Source organism: Anopheles stephensi, chromosome X (assembly GCF_013141755.1).
Source record: "Anopheles stephensi strain Indian chromosome X, UCI_ANSTEP_V1.0, whole genome shotgun sequence".
Lineage (NCBI taxonomy): Eukaryota > Metazoa > Arthropoda > Insecta > Diptera > Culicidae > Anopheles > Anopheles stephensi.
The window spans coordinates 6639975-6652623 of NC_050201.1; the positions used below are offsets into that span (position 1 = coordinate 6639975).

The 12649-nt window shown below is 47.6% G+C and overlaps 1 protein-coding gene and 1 long non-coding RNA gene across 4 annotated transcripts in view; both read right to left on the bottom strand.

Moving 5' to 3' along the window:
- The window catches only part of LOC118505805 (moesin/ezrin/radixin homolog 1), a 33999-nt gene that overhangs the window by 18996 nt on the left and 2354 nt on the right, over nt 1-12649 (bottom strand). For 2 of the 3 annotated variants that reach the window (XM_036042183.1, XM_036042191.1), the window contains exons 2-3: nt 10665-10848; nt 7600-7776 (exon numbers count right to left, since the gene is read on the bottom strand). In XM_036042183.1, the coding sequence (XP_035898076.1) occupies nt 7600-7611 (12 nt within the window). In that variant the 5' untranslated portion in view covers nt 7612-7776; nt 10665-10848. Of the gene's footprint in view, nt 1-7599; nt 7777-10664; nt 10849-12341; nt 12457-12649 lie in introns of those variants that run through there. The other variant, XM_036042198.1, reaches the window with a different exon arrangement.
- On the bottom strand, nt 3372-7593 carry LOC118505856. The gene is made up of 2 exons (XR_004905457.1): nt 6093-7593; nt 3372-6020 (listed from the first exon to the last, which is right to left on the bottom strand). It is a non-coding gene; the product is annotated as an uncharacterized LOC118505856 (long non-coding RNA).

Genomic DNA, 12649 nt, shown 5'->3' on the forward strand with positions numbered 1-12649 from the left:
CAGCACCACGTGGAGTTATCTTCGTGCGGCAAACAATTAGCATTCGAACAGATTAGAGCTCCGGACAAAGCTATATGCTGGACTGGAGGCCGCCATATTGTAGGAGTCCCTCAGTAGTAGTCTTTTTTTTTCTATCTCTGTGTTGTGTGTCTAAAAGGCCACACAGACACATATGCATGACACGGTTACAAGCAAACGGTCGACCCTGGAACACGAAGTGTAACTTGCATACGGATGGTCCAGAGATCTCCAATAGCCAAGATCGTGTCAGATGATGCGCGTCCATGAGCGATGATTCAACCAGTGCGGGAGAATTGGTTTTGCAAAGGTTTTTGCATGTTAGAGCTAACATGCCGATATGTCTGAGCGCTTCTCGAACGTTAGCTTTGCTGTGGCAGCATGTTCTGCTACTTCAATTTTTAGTTTTACGAATATACTCTCTGCCTCGGTTGGTGGTCTGTTATTAAGCCTAGCTTTCTGTGCCCTCCAGACATAACCCACTTGGATCCATTTGGAGATCAGCAACTTAGAACATGTGACAGCAAGGCATATACGTCATATTCCGGAGAGACTGTTTCAATTCTTGAGAAATGGTCTTACTGACATATCATACCGAACTTCCACCAGGTTTTTTTTTTTGACTTCGTTTATCTCTCCCCCGAGAGTAGGCCATCGGTTCTGGAGGTTTTTCTGTTCTGAAAATAAAACACACCCGGGAAAATTCGAACACAAACGGAGCAGCTGCATCACAACACCAGCATGCATATCGGGTCAAGTGCAGCTGCGACGATGGCTGTTTGGTCAGTCGGTCCCGCCTCCCTCCTCGGGTCTCGCTGCACCTCTCCCCAATGCCACACAATCGGGCAGAAGGGGCTATAATTGAGGTATTGTAGCACACCCGCACCCCGGGTGGAATTGTTTAGTATGCAGCAGCACCGTGCAAGGGGATGATGAGCGTTAAACACGTTGGGGCTGTAGGGTGGCCGTTGGGTGGGCATGCAAGAAACAGCACAGAAAATAATAATAAAGGCCTTCCTTTAATCCACAACAATCGAATGAATGGTGTTGTGGGAGGCGGCCGGGCGCCCGGATTCTCCACACTCTTACCCCTCCCGAGGGTGGTTTTCTCCGTGTGTGCGTGAATGTTTTTCGTTACCCAGCAAGTAAACAATTCTGCTCTGGTCCGATTCTTGCTCATGGAAACGCTGCGCAAATGCGCTAATTTGGGCCGGACTGGGGCAAACTGGCGCGAGTAATCCTTGGGTGGGAGAGGGTGGCTTAAGCAAAAACGGGAGCAAAAAATCGAGAATGAACGTGCCTTTATCTGTACTGCATGACTGCTGTGTAAACATGAACCTAAGCACAGAGATCCCGCGCGAGACGCCTATCCGGCGCGCGATAGCGCTTCAAGAACAAACAGTGAGCAGCATGACAAACAGCGTGTTTGATGTATGAATCAACTGCAATATATACACGCCGACACACACACACACAGCTACACATTCCACACATATATCAAATGTCCTCAAAATCGGCTTGCTGTTGTACTCTAGGGCCAAACGTCCAAAAAGGCACGTTTCGATGGAACAATTTTATCGGAAGAGGACAGGCCAATCATGTACAGAATACCTCGCCTATACACACGCGCATCTAAATCGCACCAGCTCTCATCCGGACCGGCAGATGGCGTCACCCGGGACAGCACGATCGGCACGAAATGGTAATCACATGGTCGGGAGGTTTAAGTACCACGCGAGGCCTCGAGCGCGCGAGAGAGAGCCATTTTGCTAATTCTACTCAATCTCCTACTCCCCCTCCCCTCCCCCCGTTTTCTTTTCCATCTTTAACCCTACTATCGGTGAGCTCATGCAGTTTCAAGGGTGTTCAATCCACAGCGTACAAGGTTATCGGGAAAACCTTCACGAATTAGTTTTCAGTTCGACACACACAAAACAAAACAACAGGGCGCACGTGATGAATGTTGAAGTTTGTAAGGCACTCTTTCCATCCTCATCCCCATCAACATTAGAATAGCGTAGAAGTTTGCAGCTCTGCCAAGAAAAACCTCATTAGGCTCAGAGTACAGAATTGGATCATGCGGAGAAGACTCTTGGATTTTTTTTACGTTTAGTAGCGACGACAACGGTTCCGGTCTTCATACAGCACGACCGGGGTTCAAGACTCATCCGGGAACGTTCCCCCGTAGTGAGGACTGACTATCCGACTACCTGGTATCATGAAGTCTAGTAAGCCAGAAATGGGAGGCATGACCTTAAGAGGCCATTAGGTCAAGAAGAGAGAGAGAGAGAGAGAAAGGGGGCATTGGGGTACGGCAGTGTTAGATTGCTTTACGCTTTTGACAGCTACGAAGTCATAAACGAGATCTTCTGCTTCTTTCTTGGCCTGCTGTCCAATTCGTTTCCAGGAAAGTCGGTCCATGGTTGCACTTCTCCACCACGGCTGCTTCCGATCTCTCTCCTAGGTCTGACTCCACTTGATCCAGCCAACGAGCTCGCTGTGCTCCTCTACGCCTCGTCCGGCATCCTCATAACGTGTCCCCAACCAGCGTATCCTTCCGGCTATGGCAACCGTCAGGATGTCTGAATCTCTACTACCTCAAAATCTTCAACGTCAACTCTAATTCTGAGTCGTGCTCTATCACAGTTTCTGTCCAGTGCCTCCTGCAATCCTATCCAATCCTATCGACTGCAAAATGTGCCCGTTGGCTACTACGAGTCAATTGACACGCGCGGCAATAACTTTTAGCTGTTCGAATAAATGTTCCGATAGCTCTCTTCTATGTTATAGATTCTACTACAGAGACTGGGCCTGAAAGATGAAGCAATTGACAGTATAAGCCTTCGTACCAGCGTGCATAGCAAGCAACCCGATGCCACAGTTTCAACAATCGAAATAACCGCCATTCTCGGTGGAATGAAGCAACTGATAAGATAACGCAGAGTCGTCGCGACTTGCAGAGTGCGTGCTTTACATGTGGGTAGAAATTCTTGATCGACATTCCACAGCAATGAATGGGAAGGCTGCTTCCCCTTATAATGCTTTAGTGACTCCTTTTTCAAGTGCAAAATACCACGCTCGTATTACTAATGCCCTATTGCGATGCTTCATAAAACGATCCAGTGCGCCGATACAGTATGTCACACGCAAAGTTGTACATAAAAATTGTTCACCAAAATTACGGTTTACGGCGCCCGTTATCATTCCATCAATCGATTATTTCGATTTGGGGTGTTCGTTTTTTTTGGTATCTAGTACGGCATGATAAACTCTATATCAACCCAAAAATGGGCAATCAATAAATCAATGCATTGCACAAGGCTCGGGAAAAAAGTAACTACTAGACACGAGCATTTTTTTTTTTTTTTGCAACGCTATTCTCTACAGCTGTATGCTCAAATCAGTGCAAAATCGATTCGAAGGAACTAGAAAGCAGCAGTAGAGAATCAATCGAATACAGTTCTTTTTTCAACACCTTATCGGGAATGGAGTGATGTTATCAGGAACATATTACTTGTCAAGCGGCGATTGGCGGAGGTGTTTTTGGGGGCTCTTCTTCGTTTTCGCCTGTTGGTGTTTGTGTTTCCGAACTCGCATCAGAATTTGTGCGAGGTTTGTAAAGAGCTATCAGTGCGGGATGTTTGCGAAGAGCTATCACAGCAAGAATATGTTTGACAACTACAAATTAAATGCACCAATTTTTCGTTTTTTTAAGTGATTGCTTTTTTCCCTCTCGATACTGGGGTCTAGAGCTATCGTCTGCTAGACCTGTATATTGGTCCCTCTCCTTGGCGCATCCTCTATCTAGGTGAACGGCCTACGTATACTTAACGGTCGTGTGTCGTCCAGTGTCATTCTGCTGACATGACTAGCCCACCAGTAGACTGCACCATGGTGAGATCACCGTACAGCAGCTTCTGGAGCTCGTCATTGTCATTCCATAAACACTTTTTCTTCTTCCTTGGCACTACAACCTAGAGAGGGCGCGAACTGTCATTTCTGGCCTTCTGTGACTTGGTCAACTACTACTTCTGTGGAGTAGTCAAGCCCCACGTACGAGGGAAGCGGTCTGGATAGGATTTGAACCCAGGTCCTGTTGTGTTATCGCCTCGGCCACCGGACCGCCCAGAAACATACATGCTAGACCCGTCAAATTCATTTTGAGATTATATAAAAATATTTATATATTATTTTCCTTAGTAACCTTTTGTTCACAATTCTAGAACACCGGTGACAGGAGAAGACCTTCCCAAAAAGGCCAGACAAATAACCATCCATGGAGAGGTGAGATAGAATGGCACATCACATGTGCAGTCTTTAAGTGAACACCGTCTCACTATAGTGAACCGGCGCTCAGCTCACACAACAATTGTCTACATGTTTAAAACCAAAAATGGCAATTTTGACATTGCAAAGCAGTTTAGTTTACGTCCTCTACTGTTGTTATATCTCGACCAGCACACTGTGTTAAACAGGAAGACACACTTGCTACATGACCTAAAAAAAACGCTGTGTATCATTAGATTTCACTCTCACTCATCATAGTGAGCTAGGCATCTCATCTCACCACCGGCTAACGCACTCATCGTCCGTGAGTAACACACTTATTCACCAATGTTTCGCAGCCGTGAAAAATGATCTCATTGATTTTGTTTGCTTTTCTTTCTTACGTTTTTTTCTTTTTTTTTTTTTGGTGCTGTACTTTCAAACAGAACAACATTCGTGGTTCCATTTTTTCCAACACACATGGCGGCATGACGACAGCGGCATCCGAGGGTCTTTATTTTCGTTACTGCTGCTGTTGCTTTTGCACGTTTTGTTTTAGTATGGGGTAGGGTGGTGCCGGGCCAGTGAAGTTATGGTATGAATCACAACACACCAAAATAGGCTAACAGCAGCGGCAAAAAGGAATCACTACAGTACAACACATTGCTGGCACAAGCTGGCTGGACTGATGATGTCATGGGAAGATGTGTATGTGTATGGCTCATGTGCATACCCCTACCCTACTAATACCCCTTTTTACATCTTTCCCAAATTATTCTACCTTCTTACCATCCTCGCAAACAATCCTGCTGTCCTTGGAGTTCCCTCCTGAGGAGAGGACCGGTTTGTTTTTTTTGTCTCATTGTAGCTCCTTCCGGCCCCGGTTGCATTGCGCGGAGTTGGGCGAGGGACCTTTCAGACTACACACATACCCCTTCTTCTCCTCCCTCCTCTTCCAAGGGACCAATGCGCAGCGAATGCACAATATTTGCATTGGCTGATGGTTTGACATTAACACAACGCGTACTGGCGTTTGAACAATTTTCCGAAACAACATGCACCTCTGGAAGGGATGCGAGTGTGAGCGAGAGATAAAGAGAGAGAGAGAGGGCATAGCACGTGAAATAAAGATGATGATGCCACTCGACTGCTGGCTGTGACTATTTTTAAGACAATTTGCAAATCAACAACACCACATCCGTCTCCCACGAATGCAGCCGGGCGCGTGAATCGGTAGCGTTGGTGTGCGCTGCAAAAGTATAAACAACAATTAGAGCTTAAACAAACAGTGACGCACTGTTAAAGACAACACAGCATTGCATGAGCTATCTCGCCTCGGAGCTGCCACCGTACGTCAACAGTTCCCTGGATTTGGCCATTAAAATGCGTGCGTTTGGCCAGTTCTGTGAATACAATTACTTGGATGAGACATGACCAGATAACGCAGTAACGCTTCCTTGTGAAACAAAAAAAAACAAAACCCCAAGCCAGACGTTCATTACTTTCGCTCACCCCTCACTACTAAAACGTCACAATCGCTTCGGTAAGCAAGACTTGGTGAACTTGGCAACGACTGGTTTGGGGAAATCCCCAAGAAGACACAGATATGGGACAACACTAATTGGCTTACTTTGCATTATTTTTTTTGCAGTCTATTTTCCGACAAACTTCTACGTCTACTGTGGGGCTTGGAGAAGGATGGGCAGGAGAACTCGTTAGGCAGTTCCTTGAAGAGTCTGGGACATTTTGGATTAAAAAGTTGGGATCAATTATTTTGTACTTCGAAAAATTGATGATGTTATGTCTACCCGATTCGATTGAAGTGGTGGGACTATTTGTCCAGACTGTAGAATAGATGTCTTTTGCCACTCGTATCCATAGACAACACTCCCTATAGTCGAAAATCGGACGACCACCAGTGACATTAAACTTTTGGTCCCAAAAACCTGTTGGGACAGGATGTTTACTTCACGCGCACCACATGGCTACAGTGGCAGTGCAACAGTCACACGTGTACGGGTTTGATGTGGTGCTACTGTACGATCTGTAGGCCAGGGCTTACGTAACACGCCCCCTGGCCCTCTGGTAGGGGGGGTGTTTGCTAATTCCATCGTCAGGCTGACATCACTTGTCGCACTTGGTCATCCACGTCCAAAGGCATTGGTGACGATTTCTCGCACCTCGTCGTGCGAGAAGCTTGCAACTGAAAAACTACCACCGCCCGTTTGCGGATCCCACAATCACTGGAAGGTGTTCTGTTAAAATGTCCATTCTCGTAACTTCTTCATATTTTAATAGAACCTCGGCAAATCAGTCACCCGCACATTATCGATCGATACCACGTACGTTCCCGAGAAGCTAGCAATTACGCTTGCTCCGTGACATACAAGCTAGGCATATATGCATCATGTGATTTTACTACAGTGTGACAAACACACACGTGTGTACGAGAGTGCTCTGAGGAGCATTAGCGTAATCGCGCCCTGTCCTCCGTTCCTCCCATTTTGAATGTTCGTGCCGTGTCCAATAAACGCGAGAGTAAATCAAGCAATTTTATTGCTTGAGCAGCCCCATTCCACCGGCTCTCGAACGGCGAAGATCGAAAGTCACCCCGTATACACGTGCATGTCACCCCGGAACGCTGATTTACGCTCTCCCAGACGGTTCTTTTATTGCAGTGTACGCAGGAGCAGAAAAAAAAGTGAAACTCGTCTAGTGGTTTTACTATTTTGCGCGTAACACGCAAACACGCTCGTACGATATGATACTACGGGGATCGTGTCTGTTTCGTCGATTTCCGTTTCAGTATATATATATATGGGAGACATATCCGATCGGATCGATCGGAGCATTGCTTCTTTACTCATACCCGGGGCTGTACGATTCCACAACAACACTGGGCAACAGCGTTATGTAAGCTTTCCCTTACACGGGGCGGATGGTTTGGGACTGCTGATGATGAGATTGGTACGAAATTTCACGGAGGCGCCCCATTTCAATTTGCATTCAAGTGCAAGCAGTGGGATGGGGATTTGTTTAGATAATGGGCTACTTTTTTTTTCCTGATGCATGCATTCGGCTACAGGCTAAAAGGCAAAACGAGATTTCTATACGTTCAATGGTGCGTCTTACTCGTCTGCCCTAAGTTATGCAAGAGCGGGCAACTTGGCGCAAATAAACATATCGTTTCGGAGCTTTTGCGAGAAGCTCCATTCCCCGCAATACATAAATCGATCCGTTCTGACGGCATCCGGACGGCCTACAATACCTAAAATGGACATTATCGACAGTGTGGCAGATGTGGCGTGTACTTACTGATTTCGGCATTTTGATTGGGTTGATAGTAGTTTACACGTAGCCCGGAAGAGAAAATGGGTTGAAAGAACTGATACGCTGGGTGGCGTTGCTGGTTCCTAGTGCAGAGTCCTAAAAAGCGAGACTCTGGACACGGGCGCGGAATGTCACGAGTTGATGTGTCTGCTGGTGGTGTTGCTGTAAGGAAGGAGAAGAAGAATATCCGTCAGTGAAGAACTTTTGAAGCACAATACAACTTCCACTAATCGATCAATTTAGCTTTAAAGATTATTACGTTTGACTCGAAAACTGACAGCAACTGTCATCGGATGCTAGCGAGAGACGTCGCAATAGTGACGAAAGGTACAATTTCCTTTTCCCAAACCCCTTTTTCAGTGTGATGCGGATGAAGGAAGCACCAACACACACACTCGCAGTAAGCCTATCAACTCGCCCAATTTCCAACAACAACCCAACCAACGCCGATTACGAACGCATGTTTTGGCCGGCTTCTTGCGCTATCGGCGCACATCTTCCATCGTCGAGACCCTGTTGTCTTGGACCAAAGGGTGATGATGACAAGCACCTTATCAGCGGAACAACAGTATCGGAATGTCTCGGCGCGCCACCACTGCGCGCATAAGGATGGGTGCATTCTTCTTGACGCGCCGTCTCGCTTCTGCCACCGTATCCCTACGCATACGCACGAAAAACCACTTACTCAACCACTTTCTAGTGGTCGATCGCTCGGCTTGTTCCTGTCAAACTGCAATCCTATCACGCGGAACAGGTAATGTTGTGTGTGATGGCGATGGCGAAACATACTTCCCCCTCCCGCCCAAGCAGCGGACCATCGTTACACCGGTGGGCTTTCTTTTACACCCCACATGTTTTCGCTGCAGCAACACCAAAACGCATCATATGTACACACACCGACACACACACAGTTCACGCCAACGAACCCGCATGGGCAGGTTTGGAAGAGGGAGATTAGCTAAAACAACAACATGGCACTTTTGTTGTTGTTATCATAGGTGTTCGTATGTATGTGTAATGTTTTATATGCATTAGACAAAAGCATACAACTGGCCGGACTTCACACGACAGAACCGCGGTTCAAATCCCATCCGGACTGACTATCCAACTGTGTGGTCTCGATAAGTCTAGTAAGCCAGAAATGGCAGGCATGATCTAAGAAGTCGTTAGACCAAGAGAGAGAGAGAGAGAGAGAGAGAGAGAGAGAGAGAAACAACCAATAATATGAAAATCAACATTTGACGTTTCTCCAAGAAGTACAGCAGTACGCTAAATCTCGTACGTCAGTGTCACTAAATGTCAGAACTGTGACTATCCAAAAACAACCTTCCCAAACGGTTGTTGCATTATTGTGTTCTTCCTATCATACCATTGCTTCCCCATCCCCCCTCCACCCCCTACCCCCTCAATTGCAGTACGTGCTGCCTCCTCTGTGTTCAACCGGAAAGGGTGCGGCTCCCGATGGGGTGGAGTTTCAGTATTGTTGCTGTAAACCCTCGTGCGGAACACCAGAAGCCGAAGAAACACCGGGGTTGGGAGGTTAATGAAAGGTTTTTTCTTCCCATCCCATGTACCCACACCGAGAGAAAGAGAGCGCGACAGAGGTTGACGGTTGAACACGCTCGGTGCAGTGTCGCCAACTAACCTGTTGCAATGACACTAGGCCACACTGTTGTCAACGTCAGCAAAGGCAGCCACGCATCACTAGTGAAACAGGTTGCTCTGAACGAGATACAGCAACAGCCTCGGAAGCAAGAGTGCTTCACCGCTTTTTCCCCTTTACCTCTACCTCCCACCATAAGAAGAGTTCTGAAATGATGAAGTGTAGCTTTTAAAATAGGAAGTAAGTTAAGTCTATGGACGCTTTACGGAACATCAACCGAGACCAACTTGAACCAAGTTTTAATGGTAGGACCCCTTGATAACACTGTTTTGCTCTCATTCCACCCACAGACACACATACTCTTTTATGTGTATATCTCGAGAGTAGCGGCAGATGTACTTTGAAATTCTTAAACGTTGATGTAATCTCTTGGGAACACGAGTGACACACCACCTGATAAGACATATTGCGCCTTCGTTTTTTTTTGCCACACTCTTCAAAACCTCTGACTACGACGATAACTGGTCGCCTCCAGATGGATATCGATATCAGGGTCACTCTACACAAACAGACACACATGTACAATTTACTCTAGGTTCAGTATGGGTGAAGTTCAGAAGACTAAGGGATCTATTCTGTTCTGACTGCTCTTCGAGGGATAAGAATATGACTAGCAGGACTGACTCTCGGGACTTTCCGGTGGCCGAGGCGACAGCGGCACCGTTCTTCACACGGCAGGACTGGGGTTCAAATCCCATCCAGACCGCCTCCCCCGTACGTAGGGGGGACTACTTTGCTATGGGTAAAATCAAGACACAGAAAGTCAGAAATAGCAGGCCCGTGACCTTTCACACAAGGTTGAAGTGCCAAGGAAGAGAAGAAGGGGGACGGACTGACTCTCTCAGAGCCTCTGCTGGTGGCTACACAAGATGCCGACGCATGCAAGCGACGAACCCTTTCGAACTCTCGTCCCTCTTATCCCGTCAATTTCTCCAACTAGACTAGGCTGTTGGGGCGGTCCGGTGGCCGAGGCGACAACGGCGCGCCGGTCTTCACACGGCAGGACCGAGGTTCAAATCCCATCCAGACCGTTTCCCCGAACGGTAGGGCTGACTACTATGCTATGGGTAGTACATCAAGTCACAGAAAACCAGAAATGGCAGGCCTTTCGAGGTTGTAGTGCCACCGAAGAAGAAGAAGAAGAAGAAAACTAGGCTGTTGTACTTCAAAAGCTGGTGGATTGATATGTCAACCTGATTGAGCTAGATAACCTACTTCGAAATTCTGTCCACTACAACTACCGTCGGGCGTGTCAGGTACTTGACGTAAGCCGATCGCACATCACCCTTTTTGTGCACCGATAACCCTAGCAGCAGGGTTCGAATACATTATCGCCTTATCGTACAACACAGGTTTCCCATTAAACGACCACGCACCCACTACTTACCCGTGGAATATGTCGGTACTTCCTCCGACGAGGGGCTGCTGCTGCTGCTGCTGTTTTCCTGAACCCGCTAACTTGACCGCTTCACACTGTAGGCAAATTCGTGGCGCGTCTTCTGGCGTATGTCCGACTTCCGGTGACTTGCGGAAATGGCCTTAGCTGCGCACGGCTCGCACAGAGGATTGCACTGCTTTCCGGTATTTATGTGTGTGTGTGTGTGTTTGGGTCGGTATGTAACCACGCGCACGCGACAACAATTACAAGCCGCGCGGGTGAACCGGGCGTTTGGTGGTGGGAGAAAGGTTGGTTGTGATGAAACAGAGGAAAATGAGTATGAAATATATTTGCGTACACACTATACAGCGAGACACCCACTACACCGAACCCTCACACTACACTTATTCTACACACACAAACACACAGGGGGAAAAAGGGACACAATGTTGATTGCTACACCGTACACATACACCACACACACATACAGAAGAAAAATTTAACAGGGCGCATGAAACAGGAAATGCGTCGCACACATACACACACACACACACACACACACACACACACACACACACAAACTCTCTCTCTCTCTCACTCTCTCTCTCTTTTCCCCTCAACACACCACGAATCATGCGCGATTAGTGATCGCGCTGTTGTCACTGAAAGTGTCTTCATCCGCATGGGCGAAAGGAAAAGGGTGGCAGGGAAATTGACGACAGTGGAAAGGTGGAGGAATTTTCAGCCAGACACCGGAATCCAAAGCGCGTCCGGGTCCCGTCTCCCGCACGTAGGCAGGAAGCTGACGGCCAGTCTAGACCACTCGAAGTTGTAGTGCCTACTCCCATCATTTGGACTGTTCGACCTGTCTCGTATTGTACACTCAAGGGATGTGTGTTGGCGAGCTAGCTACCGAGTAAAAAGTACTCCAACAGTACGCCGGACGACTACTCCACTCAAAAACAGTAGTACTCACATACGCCTCTGAGATATGGACGTCTGCTCAAAACGGACGAGTTGCTCTTAGCCACGTTCGAGAGACAGATGCTGGAAGAGAGGACTTTTGACCTCGTATAGTCCTGGACGGACTATGGAGGAGATCACCTTACATCTCACCATCGTATTCTTCGGAATAGACTCACCAGACTCACCGGCGGACATGGCAGTCTCCTTTCTTCTTATTTCTTGGTCTAACGATCTCTTTTAGGTCATGCCTGCCCCATTTCTGGCTTACTAGACTTGTTGGATACCGCATAGGTGGATAGTCAGTCCACACTAAGGGAGAGCCAGATGGGAACTCCGGTCGCATCTACTACCGAGCCGCCCATGTCGTGGGGGAATGACACCGGATGGGTCAGACACCGCCCATGGGAGTCACACCATCGGAATGTCCTACTCCGCCAAGTCTTGGACAGTGGATGGGTCTACCATGCCTTTGCGAACAGGGTGCGAACAGGGGTCCGGTGTCATTCCGACGACATGACTAGTCCACCGGAGCCTGGCAAATTGAGATGAAGCGATGGCGTTGATGCGTCCGCCACATTGGCCAAGATGTTGAATCGACAGACGACCCCTCCTGACGTTGTTAGTACCGAAGACACACAACACAACCCATTACTGGACACCCCTACCTAGCTAACTCTCCAATCCCCTTACGTGATCTTGTTGCTGTTGCTGTCTACTCACATCTCTTTGCTAATTATTGTTTCCCCTAGTTGGGCGTAGGCCACAATTTACCCAAAACACTAAAACAATATATCTATCTATTGACAACACCGACCAGCTAACGAGCCGAAAGGAAAAACAAACAGCACTGCTCACAACGTTCGTATCATAAGACGATGTACAAAAATGTGCATCAGGTGTGCGTGTGTGTGTGTGTGTGTGGTAAGGTTAGCTTTCTTTTCGTAACAGGATAGCTGCTGATCTGCTTACGGCCAACAACAACACAATTACACCTGTTTAATATTTCGACATGACCGCACACAACCACA